Below are 21,718 nucleotides of genomic sequence, written 5' to 3'. Positions count from 1 at the left end.
GTGCTAAATTAAAATCTTTTTTACAGTTTGATGCCCATTATATTTAATTTCCAGGTTCTCTGAGACCTCTCCCCTGGCATGGAGGACCATGTTACCTTCTCCACAAGGACCACAGTGCTGTGCTCACCTGCTCCATCACACCCCATCTTTTGGGGAAGATGAAAGGCTGGACAGGAGCACAGACTACAGATCTGCACTAATAAACACCACAACAACAACAGAGAGATCTAAATCCTTGTGTGATCCAGGCTGGGAGACCCAAGCCTGCAGCTCAGGGCCAGTGCATCTCTGAGACACTCTGGGGTTACAGCCCTACAAGGACACGATGATTTATAAAGATCTCTATTTTTTTTTTTTTTAAGAATCTTTAAGAAATAAAAAAACACAACCCCAACATTTGAAACAAAAATTACACTGATTTCTGAGAGCAGCAAGGGGAGCTGGCAGTGGGAAGCAGTGTGTCACATCCTTTGGGACAGGTAAGCCAAGCTTATTTTGAGTCAAAACCAACCAAAGTTTTGTTTTTACTGAATTTTCCAGTCTTTCTCCTTCAACATTTAATTCTCTGCGATTAATTACACCCTGATTTACTGATATCAGAATAGACAGGACCACAGAGAGCCATGTACAAAATAATAATCATTATTTACATAAGCCTCTTAGTTCATGTAAATTGTAACTTTTCGAATGCTAGCAGAGGGACTTTTTTCATTACCACAATTTCTGTGGCTGTAATTAGTCCTGTAGGAGGATTATTACTTCTCTTATCATTAGTAAGAGAGAAAAGATAATTTGCTACAACGGTGTTGACTTCAGTGCCATTGGAGGCTGTGGCTGGTGGGATTTCCACATGGGGACAACGGATTTACAGGACAGCACAACCCACAGAGTGCTGCCAGAGGAAATTACCCGTGTCTCCTTCCTGCCCCTTTCCAGCCATTATGGAAATATCGGTGTGGGAAATGGGTCCGGATGCTGGCTGGACGCTGACACTCGATGGCCAGCAGGGAGGCACAGCAGTGTGAAAGACGCCAATCACTTGTTTTTAAAATTTTTAAAAGTTTAATAGTAAGAAAATGGTTATAAAAATAGTAATACAATTAGAGTAATAACAATTTGGACAATTTGAATTAGGACAATATGAGACAATAGAAACAAAGAGTTACGGACATCCAGGACCTTTTCCTGGGCAGCACAAGCCTGAAAAAGGAAAAAGAACACCCGTTAACAAAGGATTAACCCTTAAAAACAATAACCTGTTGCATATTCATACACCTCATACATGATGCATAAATTCCATTCAAACACAGGATTCTGTCTGGTCATCATCAACTTCTTCCTCTGAATCCTGACAGCACCTTTGAGGCAGGAAGAAGTTCGTTTCTTCTGATAAGAGAGCAATAAATTCTCTTTCTCTGAAAGATCCAGGTGTCCTGTGGCTGCTATCTCGCTGCAAGTCCTTTCTTTAAAAAAGTCTCCTACATAGCATAGTTTCCATTTTAACATTTTGTTATAACCTAAAACTATATTTAACACACTACTTAAGAGAATTAATGCAGCTCTACTTTCTAACACAACACATATCATATTCATTTTAATATTTGCAAAAAGCCAATCATAAAATACATGCACTTTTCACAGCAGCAGAGCTGCAGACACCATGTTTAGCGCTGCAACCACTGGGAACACTGCCTCCTGTGGGGCCAGCATCCTGCCCTATTGGTATCACCAATATTGTGGATGGGATGTGCCTGGGCTTGTTTGGCCCTGCTGTTGAACCAAATTAGGGGCAACTCTGGTGTTTTATCCCAGAGACACCTTTGGCTGGCTGGGTGTGTGGTGTTTCACTCCACAGACACTTTGGGCTGGCTGGGTGTGTGGTGCTTCACCCCACAGACACTTTGGGCTGTGGGTGTGTGGTATTTCACCACACAGACACCTTTTGGCTGGCTGGCTGGGTGGTGTTTCACCCCAGAGACACTTTTGGCTGGCTGGGTGTGTGGTGCTTCACCCCACAGACACTTTGGGCTGTGGGTGTGTGGTGTTTCACTCCACAGACACTTTGGGCTGGCTGGGTGTGTGGTGTTTCACCCCACAGACACTTTGGGCTGGCTGGGTGTGTGGTGTTTCACCCCACAGACACTTTGGGCTGGCTGGGTGTGTGGTGTTTCACTCCACAGACACTTTGGGCTGGCTGGGTGTGTGGTGTTTCACCCCACAGACACTTTGGGCTGGCTGGGTGTGTGGTGTTTCACCCCACAGACACTTTGGGCTGGCTGGGTGTTGCAGCTGGGCATGTGGAGAGAGCTCCAGGCCTGCAGGAGCTCTGGTGGTACTGGGATGGAGCTTCCCCCCATAACAGGGGCTGCTCCTCAGGTTTCCCTCTGGCAGAGAAGCTTTAAGGCAATGGTGAAGGAAAGGAGCCAGTTCTGATAAAGGGTTTGGACCCCGAGCTTTATTCTGGCCCACAGGCCTCTGAATCCAGCACAGCTCCAACAGAACTCCCTGAGCCTGTTGTTGCTGCTCCTTTTAACCCCGGGGAGAGGGGAGGGAAGGGGCAGGTTGCCACCAAGCAGGGACAGGAGGGGAGGTCTCAAGGGACAAAGGACACCTGGATGGCCCAATGCCCCCCAGGGGTAGAGGGCATCCTGTGAATCTGCCAATCACTCGAGGCCCTTCTGGAATGCCAGGACTGACAGCCAGTGCTAGGAGGGGTCAGGAAGGGGAAAGGAGGGATGACTGACACACCTGGGAGGGAATCTTCAGGGGAGGGACCCAGGGCTCTGAGGTAAACCATGAAATCACAACGCAACAAAGCCCGGGCATCGCCCATGCTGCTGCCAGCCCTGCCCTGGTCCCTGCCTGTCCGGTCCCTGAGCTGCGGTCACCCCAGGACAGCCCGGGCCAGCACAGGCAGCTCCCAGCCCGGCAGGGAATTCACCCAGCCTGGAAGGGAATTCACTCATCCCGGCAGGGAATTGACCCGGCCTGGCATTGAATTCCCCCAGCCCGGTGGGGAATTCACCCAGCCCGGCAGGGAATTGACCCAGCCAGGCAGGGAATTGACCCAGGCCGGTGGGGAATTCACCCAGGCTGGAAGGGAATTCACCCAGCCTGGCATTGAATCCACCCAGCCCGGCAAGGAATTCACCCATGCCATGAGGGAATTCATCCATCCTGGCAGAGAATTGACCCAGCCTGGCAGGGAATTGACCCAGGCCGGCATTGAATCCAGCCAGCCCGGCAGGGAATTCACCCAGCCTGGCAGGAGCTGGGCCAAAGCAGGGCCCTTGGACAAGGCGTTTCTTTATCTGGAGATCACCTTCTCCCGGAGCCCCGAGCTGCTCTGGCAGTGCCAAGGCCACCGTGTGCGGGTCACCCTCGCTCCGGCTGTCACGCACATGGCTTGAGAGAGGTCACCGTGTGCCCGCGGCTCATTTCCAGCCATGCCCAGCCAAGCCATGGCTCCGGGCACCTTGGAAATCCCTTTTCGCCAGGGATCCAATTCCTATCCTACTCGGAGCTGCCCTGAGCCATCTTGTGGCCGTTGCTAAAATCGAGGGGAACGTCACTAAATCGCTTCGGATTCCACATTTAGGTTTAGTAATTCCTATCCTTTTTTTTTTTTTTTTCCAGAGGAAAAACCAGTTTCACCAGCAGCTGTGCAATTCCAGCCAAGTTCCCAGATGATCAAGGAGACAGACGTGCTGCACCACAGCACCTTTCCCCCAAATGAGTTGGCAAGTTCTTTTGCCTCAACAAATAGTAAGTGATATAATTTTCCAGGCGATCAAACCAATTTTGCATTATCAAAAGGACTTCTTGACATATTTTCAGGGTCTGACACATCCCACAGCATTCTCCTGGGAAAACTGGCAGCCCACAGCTTGGACAGGCACGTCCTTTGCTGCATTAAAAACTACATGGATGGATGCACCTCAAATCCTGTGCCCAGTTCTGGGCCCCTCGCTCCATGAAAGACATTGAAGGGCATGTCCAGAGGAGGGCAACAAAGTTGGTGAAGGGTCTGTTTTTCCATCCTTATTTTTTAGCTACAGTGCAGAGTTTCAGGTGACTGACCTCTTGAACTACCCTGCCCAGTTATATTCTTAGCCTTCAGAAATGCTAATAAATGATAGAGCATCATGCTGGACCCTGTCCATCCCCTTAGCAGCCCAGAGGGAAGGCAAGAAGCAGCCAGCTTTCCCAAAGTGCAGGGGTTTTGTTTAAAAAAAAACCTTGAAGGTCATTTCAAGCAGAAATACTCTGAAACTGCCTCCTCCCCATAATGAACAACTAAAAAAAATAGAGGAAAAAAAAGAAGGAAGACATCAGGCTTCACACTCTCCTTTTCAGTACTAATTGCTCATAGCAACCAAGCTGCAGGAAATTGGACACATTCACTTTTTATTTGCAAACACAAAGAAAAATTCCCTTATGAGTAGAACAGTGGGGGTGATTTTCCCTCTTGGGTCAGCACCTCAATACATTAAAATGTCTGAGAGTGCTCTCCTCACTGAAGGGTGGGATATGACCAGAACTTAGATTTTAAGGAACTTCAACTGATAAATACTTTTTCTGTAGCTGGTTGGTGTAGCCATGATATTTTCTGAAAATCCCTTTCCTTAGGATTTTTTCTCCTGAGAAGCTGACAGCCCTCAGGAACAAAATGTAAACATTGATTATCTGCTGCTGTGGAATGCAACAGGTGCATCTGGGATTGGTCTCATGTGGTTGTTTCTAATTAATGGCCAATCACAGTCAGCTGGCTTGGACTCTCTGTCTGAGCCATGAGCCTTTGTTATTCATTCTTTCATTTTCTATTCTTAGTGTGAAAAATGCCAGTCACTTGTTTTTAAAATTTTAAAAGTTTAATAGTAAGAAAATTGTTATAAAAATAGTAATACAATTAGAGTAATAACAATTTTGACAATTTGAATTAGGACAATATGAGACAATAGAGACAAAGAGTAATGGACGTCCGGGTACCTTTTTCTGGGCAGCACAAGCCCGAAAAAGGACCCACATTAACAAAGGGTTAACCCTTAAAAGCAACAGCCTGTTGCATATTCATACATCTCATACATGCTGCATAAATTCCATTCAAATACAGGATTTTGTCTGGTCATCATCAACTTCTTCCTCTGAATCCTGACAGCGCCCTTGAGGCAGGAAGAAGTTTGTTTCTTCTGATAATGGAGCAATAAATTCTCTTTCTCTGAAAGATTCAGGTGTCCTGTGGCTGCTATCTCGCTGCGAGTCCTTTCTTTAAAAAAAGTATCCTACACAGCATAGTTTCTATTTTAACATTTTGTTATAACCTAAAACTATATTTAACACACTACTTAAGAGAATTAATGCAGCACTACTTTCTAACACAACACATATTCATTTTAATATTTGCAAAAAGCTGATCATAAAATACATGCATTTTTCACACATAGCTGATGAAATCTTTTCTTCTATTCTTTTAGTATAGTTTTAATATAATATATATCATAAAATAATAAATCAAGCTTTCTGAAACATGGAGTCAGATCCTCATCTCTTCCCTCACCCTCACACCCCTGTGACCACTGTCACAGGTTGGCAGCTCAAGCTTCACCTTTGCAGTGCTCCAGGACAGCCTGGGTCAGCTCTTTACTCTGAGAGCGCTGCGTCCCGAGCTGAGGCTCGCACACGGTCTGAAGCACATCCCGCTCGGTTCTGGACGGATTTAGCGCTCCGCTGGCTGCACAGCGAGCTCCGAGCCCGTGGGTGTCCGGGGCGCTCCGGGGGCAGCGGCGCCAGCCCGGGCAGGGCACGGAACAGCGCGGGGATGCGGGAGGCCGGAGCCGGCTGCGGGGATGGCCGGGCCGAGGCCGAGCCCTGCCTGGGCCCCGGGGGCAGGCTGGCGGCCGCCGTGTGCCTGGGCGCCGTGGGCAGCCTGGGCTTCTGCAGCAACCTGCTGGTGCTGCTGCTCTTCTGGCGCTTCCCGGCGCTGCGCTCCCCCATCAACCTGCTGCTGCTCAACATGGCCCTCAGCGACCTGCTGGGCTGCGCGCTGGGCACCCCGCTCGGGCTGGCCGCGGGCAGCAGCGACAGCGACAACAGCAACAGCACCGCTGCCGGGGCCGCCTGCGCCTGGCACGGCTTCGCCACCGCCCTCTGCGGTGAGTGCCACCGGGCTGCGGGGCTGCAACGCCGGGAGGGACGGGACGGGACGGGACGGGAGGGGAAGGGACAGCCCCGGGGAGAGAATGGGATAGCCTGGGCAGCTCCGGGGAGGGGATGGCATGGGACGGGACGGGACAGTGCCAGCAGCTCCGGGGAGGGATGGGACGGGACGGGACGGGACGGGACGGGACGGGACGGGACGGGACGGGATGGGATGGGATGGGATGGGATGGGACGGGATGGGACAGGATGGAATGGAATGGGATGGGACGGGACGGGACGGGACGGGATGGGATGGGATGGGATGGGACAGCGCCGGCAGCTCCGGGGAGGGGATGGGATGGGACGGGACGGGACGGGACGGGACGGGACGGGACGGGACGGGATGGGATGGGATGGGATGGGATAGCCCCGGGGAGGGGATGGGACAGCCCCGGCAGCTCCGGGAAGGGATGGGACGGGATGGCAGCTCCGGGGAGGGAACGGGAGAGCTCCAGGGAGGGGACGGGACAGCCCCGGCAGCTCCGGGGGCCAGGGAGGGCAGAGCCAGCCCGCAGCGGGTGCAGCCCCTGCGTTCGTGTCCGGGGCCGCGATGGAGCTCGGGCTGTGCCTGGGGAGGGGACCCCGGGCACGCCAGGAGCACAGGGCTGGGGGAATCCTTCCCAGCTTCGGTGGTTGTTTCGCTGGGAAAAGCCCAGGCAGCGTTAGGTGTGAGTCCTCATTCAGGCTCCACAGCGTGTTTCCAGCGGCTGAGGAAGAGCTCTACAAACTTTAAAGGATTAAAGCGGGGATAGAATCAGCCTCGTTTAGGTTATAAAAGACCATTAAGCTCTGCAGACTCTGGCACACATCGGCGGGGCTCTTCCCCAGCCAGCATTCCCATGGAGCAGAGGCTTTACCAGCAGAGCATCCCTCTGCTGTCAGAACAGACCTGAACCACCCCGGGAACACAGCCGGCATCCAGGCTTCCCACAGCCACTTAGGAGACACTGACACTGTTGATGCACACTCTAAAGAGATATTTGCAGCAGCTGTTTGCTGCCATCTCTTTCCCTCGTGAAGTTACACAGGGTAAAAAGCCAAATTTGTGCATGTAAAACCTTTATTCGGCAAGGAAAGTTTAGCAGGAGTGTGTCAGCATCCAGCAACATCCCCTTGTACCTGCCAGCACCGATCCACAGTGCAGCCCGGGAGGTGTGCGTGGAGGGAAACTGCAAACTCATATCAGCTTTAGAAATGACCTCCCCTCCAGCATTTCTGCATGCTAAAGAAGCCTTTGATTTGCTGCTGGTGGTTTTACTGCCCCCTTGGTGTCTGCTGGCAGTACCCCAACTGCAGGAGATCCATCACTGTCTCTGCAAAGGCTCACGAGCTGCCTGCCCTCCTGAGAGGGGCTCTTGCTGGCACAGGGAGCTTCAGGACATGGCTTTGACCTACAGCTCTGCATTATGCACAGCATGAAATCCTCATGGGGCTGCACTGCCCCAAGAAGGGCTCAGAAGGCTGCACTTCAGAGCTGGCAGAGGAGCACCAGATCAGCTCCACACTTTGGGCAAATCTAGATATTAATCTCGATTTTTACAGGTGCAGCAAGAACCAGATCTGATGGAGAAGGCAGGGTTTTGCTGCAGCTCATACTCACACACACACACACACACACAAGTATCCATTCAGACAGGTGTGGTTAATTACTGATGAGCATTTATAACTGACTGCTTTGGCTGGGTGTGTTTGCACACCCCCAGCTCCTGTGAGTGGGGCCAGGCTCTCAGCACCTCTCACCCTTAGGGGACACCTCAGTCCCACTCCTTGCCTGCCTTGTTTCCAAAGCCAGTGCCTTCAGGCTCATCCCAAGCTTGAAATACTGTTTTGGGAGGCACAGCAAAGCTTTCACTCATTGATTTTTTGCTGATACCAGGCTCTGGTTTGGCACAGGCATCATCTCCCTCATCTCCCTGGCCGTGCTCTCGTACGAGCGCTGCTGCACCATGACCAGGACAGCAGAGCCTGACACCACCAACTACAGGAAAGCCTGGGCAGCCATCATCCTGTCCTGGACATACTCCCTGCTCTGGACTGTGCCCCCACTGCTTGGCTGGAGCAGCTATGGGCCAGAGGGAGCAGGGATAACCTGCTCTGTGAACTGGCATTCCAGGGACGCCAACAATGCCTCCTACATCATCTGTCTTTTCATCTTTTGCCTCGTGATCCCGTTTGCCATCATTGTCTATTCCTATGGGAAGCTGCTCTGTGCTGTCAGACAGGTGAGTTGGTTCCTCAGCTGCCTTTTGAGTGTCACTCCAAGCCCATGATGCCCATTTTCCACCTCTGGAACTCCTCTGCTGCCAGATGTGCTGCCAGCCCTGGAAATGCCTCTCCTGGGGCTGTCCTGGGGACAAGCTCCAGCCTGCCAGGGCTCTGAAAGTTCATACTCAGGTGTTAGCAGCACCAAGTGTGGCATGGCAAATGTGCTGCCACTGGGCTGGAACAGGAGCCTCCTGTGAGCTTGGTAAAGTCTTTGGATTCATTTTCATCTCTGATTTTAGCTGTGGCTCAGAGTGCTACAGGCATGCAGAGTGCTCTGTCAGTGGTGGTGCTGATGCCTTGGATGGGCTGCCTAGAGCAGAGGCCAGACAAGATTCAGAGAATAAAGTGGGGATTTATTGAAGGCCTTCAACAGCCACACCTTGGGCAGTCACAGCCTCCCAGAGGCTACACCCAAGCTGGACAATGGGCACCAGTTTTTCACACAATTATAAGTTTGCTCCATTTACATATCAGGGGTTAATCCCTGAATTACAGCTTCACTAATGAAGTCATTTACCCCCAGTTTGTTCCCCTGATTCACTTTTGTTTGTACTTTTTGGGGCCTGAGGCTGTGGGGTGTCCTTGGATCCCAGGCCCAGAGGGATTGTGTTGTCTGACCAAAATGTGAGGACAGTAACTCACACTCTGTGTGGAGTTTGGAGTTGTGCACCGATGCAGTACTGGATCTGAAAAATATAAAAACGAAAATCCTAAGGCATCAGAGGCCCCTTTGTCAGCATCACAGATGAGGAAACTTGCCAGAGCACTCTAGATACTTCAAATTACTCCTAATTAAAACCAGGAAAGATTTACCCACCTTGATGGGATTGATGCTAAGATTGAAATCTGCAGGAATGCAGTGGAGAGAAGTGAGCATCAGCAGCAGCTCCAGCAGCTGCAGGGTCAGTGCAGAGTGTGGGAGCAGGGATTTCTGGAGATCAGTGCTTCTCTTCTGAGAGCAGGAAAGTGAACCCTGCAGAAAAGGCTGCTAGGAAAAGAGTCACACATGACCAAGCTGCTGGTGGGATCAGGCAGAGCAGGAGGATGGAACTGAACAAATCTGAACTGTAAGACAGAGCCATGGCATGAGGCAGATAACCATGGGCACAAAGCAAAGCCAGTCCATAAATGACCATTGTTGAGTCTTAACTTCTTTCTGCCAGGATCAGGATTAAATGCATGAGATGGAATTTCTTGTTGGGACTCAGATGTCTGTTAGTTCTTATCTATGCTACAGTCTCACAAACCCTGAGTTCTACAGCACTTCACTCTAATAAACTAGAATAGAGTCCTATCTCTCTCCCTCTACAAGGCCTTTTAAGGATAAACTGTCTAATTAAGAAATTACACTGAAATTATTTTTACTTTTAACCCAATAACCAACCACCTGTGCCCACAATGTGGACTTTTTTATCCAATTACACAAAACCACCCAAACCCATGGAGAAGGTGAAGAAGAAGGATTACCCTTGGCCCTAAATCCTAGTGTTCCCTAAAACCAAGGACTACCCTTGGCCCTAAAAGCCAGTGTTCCCTAAAACCTCCATTTTGCTTTATATATATTACTATATTCTAGACCCTTAAACTCTAAGTTTCCCACCCTGTGATATCACACACTTCTATTCAAACTCCACAGCCACAATCCCAGTTCTGCCATTCCATTTTGGAAGCTTCTCCACGGCCTCAGGTCAATGCAGTGTTCTCCTGGGGGTCAGTGCCTGGCAGCACAGAAAGCCTGAAATTCTCAGTAACCAGGGTTCCAACAGCTTTTTGCCAAGATAAGGAATAGCAGCTCTAAATTTTGCTACCCCAGTGGAACATTTGGTACCAAACACCATCAGGGCAGCACTGTCAGGCAGCTGGAAGTGCCAGTGCAGAGGTTTTCCCTCCTGTGTGAAGAAATCTGCATTTAGCCATGAGTGATGGACCAGCACTGGCTGCTCATGGCACGGAGAGGCTGGGAGAGATTGGAGAGCCCCCTTGGGGAGCCAGGACAGGCAAGGACTGTCCCAGCACAAAGGATTATTCACCCCCAAACACCTCCACGCTGCACCCTGAGAGCCACCCCAGGCTGGCCCCAGCTCCATCAGTGCTCCCAGAGCTGGATTGGGCTCACCTCGTGCAGTAAGCAAAGAGAAAATTAGATAAAGATCACTCTGTGAGCCACATTTGCAGATGTAAACTTTAATTTAAGCTTACTGTTGCTCAGGGACTTTGGGCAGAAGCAAATTAAATCAGTGGAGATGTTTAAATTAATCCTCAATTAACCCCCAGCCCGTTGTTTTGTTACAAATCCTTCACTCCCCACAAAAGCCAGCTCAGTCCCCTCTGGTCACCTTGTGCTGGGGGCAGCTGCTGCTCCTGCACCACCATGGGGCACAGGCAAGGGCTGGGTTTCACAGCACTTCAGTGATTTTCCATCTTTTAAGGCTAAAAATCCTGTTTTAGAGGTGCTGCTTGTTACAAGCAGCTGGGGCTGGAGCAGGTCTTTTCCTCTCCAGAGTTCCTCCAAGGGCAAGAAACAGCAAGCAAACCTGCTTTGCTGTGAAGGCTGTGCTGTCTGATGTGTCAGAGTGACCCCAGAGCTGGGACTGCCCTCTCGAGGGCCAACAGAACATTTATTTATGCTCCAGCAGCACCGCAGGGGGAAGGTTTTACACTAAATATTCTTCCCATTGATGCAGCCATCACATGAAATGTTGTATTTGGGCTCAGGAGAGTGGACAGCTGTGGACATGGGTGGGGCAGGGGAGATGCAGCAGCAGTTCAGGCAACAGCAGAGCCCTGGTGCCTGCAGGGAGCAGTGGGATCTCTGCAGTGAAGGGACCACAGTGGCTTGGAAAAGGGACGGGGTGGTGGCAGGGGCTGTCACCCTCCCTGTCACACGGGTGACAGCTCTAAAGGTCAGGAGCTGTCTTCCCTGTGCTCCCTGGTGTCACAGGCATCTTTTCATTAAAAATCCTTTCCTTAGGATTTTTCTTCCTGAGAAGCTGGGAGGCCTCAGGAACAAAATGTAAACATTGGTTATCTGCTGCTGTGGAATGCAACAGGTGCATCTGGGATTGGCCCATCTCAGATGTTTACAATTAATGGCCAACCACAGCTCAGTTAGCTTGGACTCTCTGTTTGAGGCACAAACCTTTATTATTCATTCCTTTCTATTCTATTCTTAGCCAGCCTTCTGAGATGAAACTTTTCCTTCTATTCTTTTTAGTATAGTTATAATGTAATATATATATATATATATATCATAAAATAATAAATCAAGCCTTCTGAAACATGGAGTCAACATTCTCATCTCTTCCTTCTCCTGAAAACCCCTGTGAACCCTGTCACACCCTGGTCCTGCAGAAACCCCCAGACAAGGGAAAATAAAATGAAAATTGCTCAGTCTGGATTGAAATGATCCTTTCAGGAAGGGGGATTTTTACAAAGAGGGACAGTCAGAATGGGATGGTGCTGTGGGTGCACCTGGGCTCCTTTGGGAAGGCAGGAGGGAGGGGTGGGCAGGGGCAGAGCCTCCCTGCTGCCTCCCATGACCTGTGCCATCCCTGCAATTCCTGACCCAGGCTGCTGCCCAGCATCCCCAGGGCAGCAAGGTGCAGAAACGGCAAAATCCCTCATGTGTGAGAGAAAAAAAAAAAAAAAGAACAAAAATAAGCTTCACATGCCAGCTTAATATTTAAGGAATTGAACAACAGACATTTGTGCTTTTAGTGGATTTAAATTACAGGCAGCACTGTGTAAGCCTTTAATGGTGCCTTTGGCTCCCGCCGTGGATATCTGCTGTAAGTGAGATTATCTGCACCACTTACAGGAGTAAAACTGTGCTGGGAGATCAGGGTGCTTGGTTTCAGCCAGGCATGAAAAATTGTATCCTTTTGCTTGACATTTATGTTTTCATGCTCTGATTTCTGACCTGATTGTCACCACGGGAGATTTGCAGGGAGGTTTAAACTCTGGGAGATCAGTCCAGGCTCCCTCTCCCACTGTATTGCTTCAAGGTCACACAGATTCCTTAAATTTGAAGAGAATTTCCACCTCTAAGGCCAGCTCTGTTTTTCCTCCCATGCCCTGTTTGAGGCTGGCAGGGAATGGCCAGAGGGAAGGGATTGCTCTGAGCAGTTTAAAATGAACAGCACAGGAGCTGGGATGATCACAGCACACTGCCAACAATGAATCTGAATTCTGAAAACAGCCACTAGAAAATGGTTATCTAGGTTTATCTAGATAACCATTGGAGGATTATCTAGGTCTCCAATGACATTGAGCTTTAGTGTTAATGATGTAATTTCTGAGAAGTGTTTCTGCTTTGATTGAGGTTTCACAGCTCTCCTGAAGGCCTGTGCAGGGCCCAGGCAGACCCCCAGAGAAGGCTGCAGCTTTCCTGGGGGTGCAGGGGCACCATGCAGGTGTGCCCTGGCACACAGCTGGGTCAGGGGGTCCATCTCAGCTTCCCTGGCTTCAGCACAGTGCCCCAGGGATGCCAGGGAGTGCCTGTAGGATTGACAGGGGTAGCACAGTGGGGACAGATGGAGAGCAGAGATCTCTGCAGCCAGGTCGTGGAACTTGGGGTTTATTGCCAAGGGCCTGGGTGCAGGGCCCTGCTGGGATTTGGGGTTTATTGCCAAGGGCCTGGGTGCAGGGCCCTGCTGGGATTTGGGGTTCATTGCAAAGGGCCTGGGTGCAGGGCCCTGCTGGGATTTGGGGTTTATTGCAAAGGGCCTGGGTGCAGGGCCCTGCTGGGATTTGGGGTTTATTGCAAAGGGCCTGGGTGCAGGGCCCTGCTGGGAGCTGCCAGGCACAGCTCAGAGCAGGCCCCAGAGAGGGAGAGAGGGGGAGAGAGGGTGAGAGGGTAAGAGAGTAAAAGGGGTAAGAGCATAGAAAAGTGAGAGCTAATAGGCAAGAGCTAAGAGTAAGATCTAAGAGTAAGAGCTAAGAGAGCAAAGTTCCCATTACAATACCATAAATCTTCTGTGTTGAATATTCTGATTCTCACTAACCAATCTAGTACAAGATACAAATCCTATAGCATTTACATACAGCCTATAAGAATCACTACATTACCATATTGTGCTACATTTTAAACCTTAAAAACTCCTCTTTGGGCCCCTTCTGCCAAGCTGGCAGGGTCTGCTCTGACCCTTGGAGCTGTCTGCAAGCAGAGGGTGCTGTTCCATCAGGAGGGGATTACCTTCAGCTGGCCACACCACTGTTTTCCAGTTGTTCAGTAACTGAGGCATCTCAAAGCTTGCTTTCATTTCAGTCTCGCTTATAGTTTCCATGTTCTCAAAATCTTTTGCCAGACAATCATATTTATAAGGCTTTCCTGCTTCATCTTCCCCAACAGGTGCCTGTGCCCCCATGTCCAGTCCCATTCCCGAAAGGCAGAAATCTGCCAGCTGGGTTTGCTGCAGGGAGCAATCTGCAGAGAGCAGGGCTGCTTTAGGATGGCCTTGGCTCTGTTATCAGGGCATGGAGAGTGTGTTGGTGCTCCAGAGCTGAGTGTGCAGCTCCAGAGCAGCTCACAGCACCCATGGCCCAGCAGAGGAGCTGTGATCCCCCAGCTCAGGTCACTGCAGGACAATGACAGAGTCATCAAGGTTTGGAAATGACAGAAGTGAGGCAGAGCCTGGGAGGCTGAGCCAGCTGAGGAGTTGAACAGCAAATCTGCCCCTTGCTCTGCAGGGCTCTTAGAGGGCAGGGGCAGAGGCTGTGGGGTGACCTGTTCCAGGGCAAACCTGCCACACACAGCTTTCAGGAAAAATCCTTTTCTTAGCATTTTTCCTCCTGAGAAGCTGAAAAGCCTCAGGAACAAAATGTAAACAATGGTTATCTGCTGCTGTGGAATGCAACAGGTGCATCTGGGATTGGTCTCATGTGCTTGTTTCTAATTAATGGCCAATCACAGTCAGCTGGCTCAGACACAAACCTTTGTCATCATTCCTTCTTTTTCTATTCTTAGCCAGCCTTCTGATGAAATCCTTTCTTCTATTCTTTTAGTATAGTTTTAATATAATATATATCATAAAATAATAAATCAAGCCTTCTGAAACATGGAGTCAGATCCTCATCTCTTCCCTCATGCTCAGACCCCTGTGAACACGGTCACACAAACCCTGTGGGACAGGCAGCTGGCAGTGCAGGGAGGCTGGATTCATCCTCACCCAAAGCCTCCTGGCTGCTTGGAGAAGCTTGGTAGTGTCTGTAACTTCTGCAAGCCCCCCCAGTGCACATGGACCCCCAAAGGCACCTCCTGTTATCAAATCTCTTACACTAACCAGGTCCAAAGTCCATCATCTGTCTTGTGTATATCCCAATATCTGTTTGTGCAAAGCACCTGGTCAGGATCAGCATCCCAGATTCATCTGGGAGCAGCCAGCTCACTGCAAGCAGCACACAGGCACAATCCATGAATCCTGCAGCAGGCAACCATCCTGCTCCCAGCTCTTGGAACAGCAAGTGCAACCTTAAAAATGCTTGCTGGAAACAGATAAATCATTTCGTGAGCTCAGGGGTTAGACAGTCACTAGTCAGAGTCATTGACAAGTCCTCTCACATGACTTGTCACAATGCAAATCCAATCAATCCCAGCCTTTGTGTCACTGTGTTACACTGTGCATTGGGATTTGTCACAGACATCTTTTATGAAAAATCTTTTTTTTAAGATTTTTCCTCTTGAGAAGCTGAGAGGCTTCAAGAACAAAATGTAAACAATGGTTATCTGCTGCTGTGGAATGGAACAGGTAGATCTTTGATTAGCCCATGTTAGTTGTGTCTAATTATTGGCTAATCAAAGTGAGCTGGCTCAGACAGAGAGTCTGAGCCACAAGCCTTTGTTACCATTCTTTCTTTTTCTATTCTTAGCTAGCCTTCTGATGAAACCTTATCTTCTATTCTTTTAGTATAGTTTTAACATGGTCACAGGGATTTTCCCTTTAATTCACAGACAGCCTACTCTTCTATTATCTCCTTGACAAATGAATCTGAGGGCCTGCCTTCAAATTATCCATCCAAGCACACCAGTGCAAGGCTCAATATTCTGCATTTCTGCACAGGCTCCTGCCCTGAGTCACATCAGGGTAAATCTGCCTGGAGCAGCAGTCACAGGCAGGGCAGGAAAAGCCAACACCTTGGCGTGGTTCCCGCCAGCCCTCTGCCCCATTGGTTCCTCATGTGTTACGGAAAAGACAAAAAAGTGCAGCAAGGAGGCCTTTGATGTGTTCCATGTTCATTTCCTTATGTCAATTAGCAAGTGCAGCAGTTTCCAATGCAGGAAACAGCTTGGTCCAGCACGGGCAGGAGAAACTGGGGGAGAGCAGCTCCGTGTTCAGCAATTCCCTTCCTGGCAGGAAGGGGAAAGGGTGATCACACTGCTCCTCCAGCATCCCTCTGCACAGCCTGAAACAAACAGGGCAGGAGACCTTTCTCCTTTGTAATGCTTTTATTAAAAGTGATCAGCTCTGGGGGCAGAACTGACAGGTCGTGCTCACACTGCTGCTGCTCCCAGGAGTAACTTGGAGAAGGAGGAAGAGGAGGAAGAGGAGTGCAGCAGTGTCCATTGGTCTGTGGGCAGAGCTGGGAGGTCCTGTCCTCATGAGAGCATCAGGAAATTCTCTCCCTTTTTAGGTCAACATTTGAGGTGCTCTGTCTAGCTGACATCTTTGATTTAGGGTGAGAGGTAAAAAGGGTCTTGGTGGATATTGGATTCTGTTCTTCATGTCTAGACATTACTTTGATTCATCAATTGTGTGTTGGCTCTTTGTTTTAGGGGTTTTTGGCTAGGTTTGGTGAGGGGTCCCTCCCGTTGCATGCTGGTTCCGATGTCATTTGCTGCCAACTCGATGTCCCTTCCCCTTCACTGTCTGGGTGCCATCCTCCAGGAAGCACTGGACAAAAGGGGGAATTCTTAACCATCAACGACAGGTAGTTAATGAAAACGACAGGTGATTACAGTGACAAACAGAACCCCACCCTGGCAGCAACTGGCCCAACCTGGGAACTCTGCAACCTTTTAAAAAATGGGCAGCTTTTCTACTCATAACAGCCTGAATAGCCACTGAACTGGGCTAAACTGGGCCTCATGGGAGACAGACACATTCCCAAAGGCAGGAATCCTGACAGCTGCAACACCTCAGCCACCAGGGAAGGGAAAATCAGTCTTGAGCTGAGCCCAGAGAGCTGCAGAGGCCATGCAGGTCACTGATGGAAGAGGGAAATCACCTCAGGTCAATCCACCCACGCTCAGGAAAACCAAGAATTGCCTTTCCTGGCTGCAGCTGAGTTCAGTCCCAGGGAAAATGAGGCGGGGATGTTTCTGTATTTCCCCTCTTGGACGGCAGCAGGAGCTCTGCCCATGCAGGATGCTCGTGGTTGTCTCTGCACAGAGCTGCAGGAAGGGCTGTTCCTTCTGTGGGCAGTGGAGGATCTGATCCCTTCCTGTGGCACCTTGTGGGGCTACCTAAAACAGAGACCAGACAGAATTAAGAGGATAAAAAGCAGTTCTGTTTATTGAAGGGCCTTCAGGTACATTCAGGGCAGACAAAGCCCCCCAGAGGCTACACCCAAAAATGGACCATGGCTCACAGGTTTGCACACTTTTATAAGTTTGGCCCATTTGCATATTGAAGGTCAATCTTCCAATTCCAGCTTCAGGTAATGAAGCCATGTACCCCAAGTTTGCTCCCCCCAACTCACTTTTGTTTCCATCTCTGGGGCCTGAGGCAGTGAGGTGTCCTTGATTGCCAGGCCTGGAGAAGAATTGTTGTGTCTGCCCAAAATTGGAAAGCAGCAGCTCACACTGTGTGTGGAGTTTAGAGTTATACACTAAAGAACTGCAGCATTACAAATACATGGAATATATACAAATCCTAAAATCCCAAGGCATCATGTGGATACAAAGCACAGGTGCAAGGAGGGCCAGAGCCCAGTGCTGCTCTGGAACAACTCCTTTGGGATACTGGGATTCCCTGGGGGATTTGCTCAGAGGGGCTCTGCCTGTCCAGAGAGCTGCAGGGGAGATAACCTCTGCTGGGTGTGCCACAGCATGACCTTCCAACAGCACCCACCCACCTATGAGCACACTGAGGGTTTTTCTGATTGAAAACAAGCCAGCTGTGGTATTTTTTTCCTCCTGTAGCACCAATATTTTCCCTCAGGTGCTTCCAAACCTTGAAAGTGTCCAAGCACAGGCAGTGAGGGAGGCAGAGCCTGCAGGGACAGCAGGAGCAGCCCTGCCCTGCAGGCTGAGCTCCACTGCCCTGGCTCTCCCTGGTGCTCTGCTGTGTGTCCCAGACAACAACAACTGAGAACAGCTCCATCCTCAGTGAGAGGAACGGACTCCACCAGTCATTACTAATTAAAGAATAAGTGCAAGGTGCAGGAGGAGGGGAACCAGACCAGTGAGAGCATCAGTGGTGCTGAGATGTTGTAGCAGCCATTCTCCCTGACAGATGGGCTGTGCAGATCCAGAACCCCAGAGGACATCCCTGCACAGGGAGCCCCCAGCCTGGAAGCACCCTGGCTGTGTTACAGGGAGCTCAGGGTACCTGGATTTGGACAGGAATCTGCTAAGGAAGGCAGGAGCCTCCCCTGTAATGGAGAATGTAAACCCTCCCCACCCCTGTGAAGTGCTATAAGTTTTAAATTAAGGGGCTCTCAGACAAAAATATGGGAGCAGGAAATAACAGTTCTTTAATAGGGAAAGGAAAAAAAAAGGATAAAATAAACAATGCAGTACACTACACAGAACAGCACTGACAGAGTCAGAACCCAACCTGACACCCTGTGGGTCAGGGTGTTGGCAGCAGTCCCATTGGAATTGTGGCTCAGCCCTCCTGCAGTGTCAGGGGTGGTTCTGCTGGAGCAGGGATCCTGTAGAGAAGGATGGATTCTTCCTCTGAAGATCCAGTGGAAGGAGAGGCAGCTGCTGTTCCTCTGGGGAATCCAGTGGAGAAGCCGTGCTGGTGTTTCAAAACCTCTGGATTATATCTGGGTAGCAATGCTTGGCTCCTCCCTCTGGGCTCACATCTCCCAATGGGATGCTGTAGTTCTTATCAGCCATGCAGTGACATTCAATAGCTGTTATCAGCAGATGTCCCCTCCCGAGGGAGGTGTGAATGTGGTCACTCAGAGAGAGAGATAAGGCAAACTGCCCACTTGACAAAGGTAATCTGCCATACAGATGGTAATGGAAAACATCTTGCCTTGCAATCTGGAACAAGCAGGAGGCTGCCCTGAAATGGAAAATGTAAACCCCCCTCCTCTGAATTGTTATAATTTTGAAATTAAGGGGCTCTCAGGCAAAGATATGGGAGCAGGAATAACAGTTCTTTGATAGGGAAGAAAATAAAAATAAATAAAAATGCAGTAATGCAAACCAACCCTGCCAGAGTCAGAGCAGTCCCTGCCCCCTGTGTGCCAGGGAGGTGTCCCAGCCCCATGCCAGGGGGGCTCAGCCCTCCTGCAGTGCCAGCTGTGGCTCTGCTGCAGCAGGGATCCTGCACAAGGGGGGAGTTTTCCTCTGCAGCTCCAGGGCTGCTGCAGATGGGCCTGGGCTCCCTCTGGCCATGCAGGGCAGCAGAAAGCTGCTCCTCTGGCAGTGCAGGGGGCAGAGGCTGCTGTGCTGTGCCAGGCTCAGATTGGATCCAGGCAGGAATGCTTGGCTCCTCCCCTGGGCGGAGCATCTCCCCATGGGATGCTGGGATTGGATCAGCCCTGCAGGGACACTCAGTGGCCATGGACAGCAGAGATCTCCTGCAGGGAGGGTTGGCTGGGGGAGAGACAAAGAAAACTGCCCCAGGGACAGCAGAGAACTGCCCCAGCTCTGACAGGTGGGAATGGAATACACACCGCAGCCACATCTTGCATTTTCCAGCCTCAGACACAGGGACTGGGAAGAATGAGGCCACACCTGGAACCCAGCAGTGCTGCTTGGTGCCCACACTTGATCCTCCAGACTTTGAAAACAACAACCAGGATGAATTATTCTAATATTCTGGCATTTGAAATTAAACATTAACCCCTTTTAGTGACTACAAGACCTCTCCTTACAACCCTCCATGTCTATAACAGCAACTGAGAGACTGAATTGAAATTTAAATTTTGATCTTATATCATGAGGTGCACACTTGAGAGGACAGAGGTGGGTGTGAGAGGATGCTGTGAGCACTTCAAAGGGTACCTGAGCCAGAGAGCTCCTCCCTTGCAGCCCACAGGGCACTCAATGACTCCTCCAGCACTTCCCAAGCCCTCTCAAAAATGAGAAAAATTACTGCTGCAGAGGTGAAAGGCATCAGCCCAGCAGATGGAAATTGATTTCTTCTCTCTCTCCTCACATCCCCAGCAGCTTTGCCAGAGCTCTGGAACAGCAGAGAGCCATCAGGAGTGGCTGATCCCTGCATGGGCTCATGATCCCCTGCCAGCCTGAGACCACCTGCCTTTCTCAGAGCTAGCTTTAAGAGCTTTTGGCCAAATTTCCACAGCACCAATCTCATTAACTCACTTACCACGGGAGATTTTCCACAGCCTTCATTTCCAGGAAAAGAAAAGATGATTTTCAGAGGCAAATCCTCCCCCAGCTCTTGGTGCTGGGCAGCACCAGGAGCACAGCCCAGGGTCAGAGGGCTTTGTTTGGAGCCACCAGACTGGGGGTGCCCTCTTTGTATGAGCAGGCAAACTTGGGGTGTTCTGGTGCACTAAGGCACATGAACAGAGCCTGTATTTAGGTTTGAAGCTGAGGCAGAAGCATCAGTGGCATTTGGAGCATGTTTTGTACACCAGGAATGGTCACATTTGTCATCTGGTTCCCCTTCACAGCACAGCCAAGTGAGGTGGAGTTCTCCACAGCTTTCCAAAAGCAGGGAAATGCTCAGGGCAACCCAAACTGTGCCTCAGTAACCGAGGGAGACAAAGATAAAACAGCACAGGAAAAAGGCAGGGGGAAAGAAATGTGTGACTGGAAAAAGCAGTAATTTATGTGGACTTGTCAAGCCTGGGTGATACAAATGTCCTGATGTGGCTGAGGATTCCTCTGCCTTTCCACAGCCCTCAGAAGAGAGGGTGGCACCTCTCAGCTGTGCAAGTCACACATGTAAGAGCCTAAATGAGGGATGTGGGACTCCAGGGGCACTTCAAAATGCAGTTTATTAGATCCAAGATGTTACAGCAGCCCAGGGTTGTGGGTGACAGAGCCTGTGCCCACAGCTGTCAGCTCCAGCTGCAGGCAGGCCTGGAGTCCTGCATCCCTAAATCAGGCTCTTACTGATGGTGCCCCACATTGGGTGCCACTGTAAGAGCTGAAATGAGGGATGTGGGACTCCAAGGGCTCTCCAAAATGCAGTTTATTCTATCCAAAATGCAGTTTATTGTATACAAAATGCAGTTTATTCCATCCAAGAGGTTACAGCACCCACAGCTCTGTGGATGACAGAGCTGTGCCTACAGCTGTCAGCTCCAGCTGCAGGCAGGCCTGGAGACCCTTTGGTTTTGGTTACAAATGCATTATGTACTTTTTTTTTTGGTTATAATGCATTAGATACTTTTCTTTGCAGAGCATCTTAACACAGTAGAACCAATCTATACCTTAACTATTATCTATAGCCTGTCATAACTACTGTAATTACCATATTCATGTTACTGTTCTCCAATCACTAACAGTTAGTACATTACACTTTAAGCTAGAAGTTGCTTTTTCAGTTTTCTTGCAGTGGAGAATTCTGAGACCTTTTTTCTACTTGCCACATCAGCAGGCTTGTTTGTTTGCCTGTGCCATCTTCCTGCTTGGTAAAAACATCTTCTTGTTTGGGGTGGGTTTATCCTTTGCTCTAAGCCATAAAACCCCTTCTAACTAGCACACCCTTTGCCTCCTTGGTTATCCTGTAAGACTCAACAATTCTTTTCTTCCATATCAAAACTTGCTTCCATCTCTATTCCTTCATCAGAATCCACATTTAAAAGTCTTTCTGCCAAGCACACATATCTGTGAGACTTTCTTGCCAAACTTTCATCCTTCCCAACACACAGACACCTGCTGCAATCTCTGCTTGGCCACAGGGCAGGGTGACCAGACACCTCCAGCAGGGAGAGCAGAGCAAGAGGGAGAGCAGAGCAAAAGGGGAAGCAAAGCAAAAGGGAAAGGAGAGCAATAGGGAGAGCAGAGCAAGAGGGAGAGCAGAGCAAAAGGGGAAGCAAAGCAAAAGGGAAAGGAGAGCAATAGGGAGAGCAGAGCAAGAGGGAGAGCAGAGCAAAAGGGGAA

The 21,718-nt window shown here is 49.9% G+C and overlaps 1 protein-coding gene across 1 annotated transcript in view; it reads left to right on the top strand.

The window, feature by feature from the left end:
- The first annotated feature begins 5,818 nt into the window (after positions 1–5,818).
- The window catches only part of LOC131562655 (pinopsin-like), a 33,988-nt gene continuing 18,088 nt past the window's right edge, over positions 5,819–21,718 (top strand). Inside the window, exons 1-2 of the mRNA XM_058812481.1 lie at positions 5,819–6,152; positions 8,092–8,420. Of these exons, the coding sequence (XP_058668464.1) occupies positions 5,819–6,152; positions 8,092–8,420 (663 nt within the window). The remainder of the gene's footprint in view (positions 6,153–8,091; positions 8,421–21,718) is intronic.

The sequence above is a fragment of the Ammospiza caudacuta genome, chromosome 11 (genome assembly GCF_027887145.1).
Source record: "Ammospiza caudacuta isolate bAmmCau1 chromosome 11, bAmmCau1.pri, whole genome shotgun sequence".
NCBI lineage: Eukaryota > Metazoa > Chordata > Aves > Passeriformes > Passerellidae > Ammospiza > Ammospiza caudacuta.
Note: the sequence above shows the minus strand (reverse complement) of the source record. Positions and strands in the feature narration are given on the sequence as shown.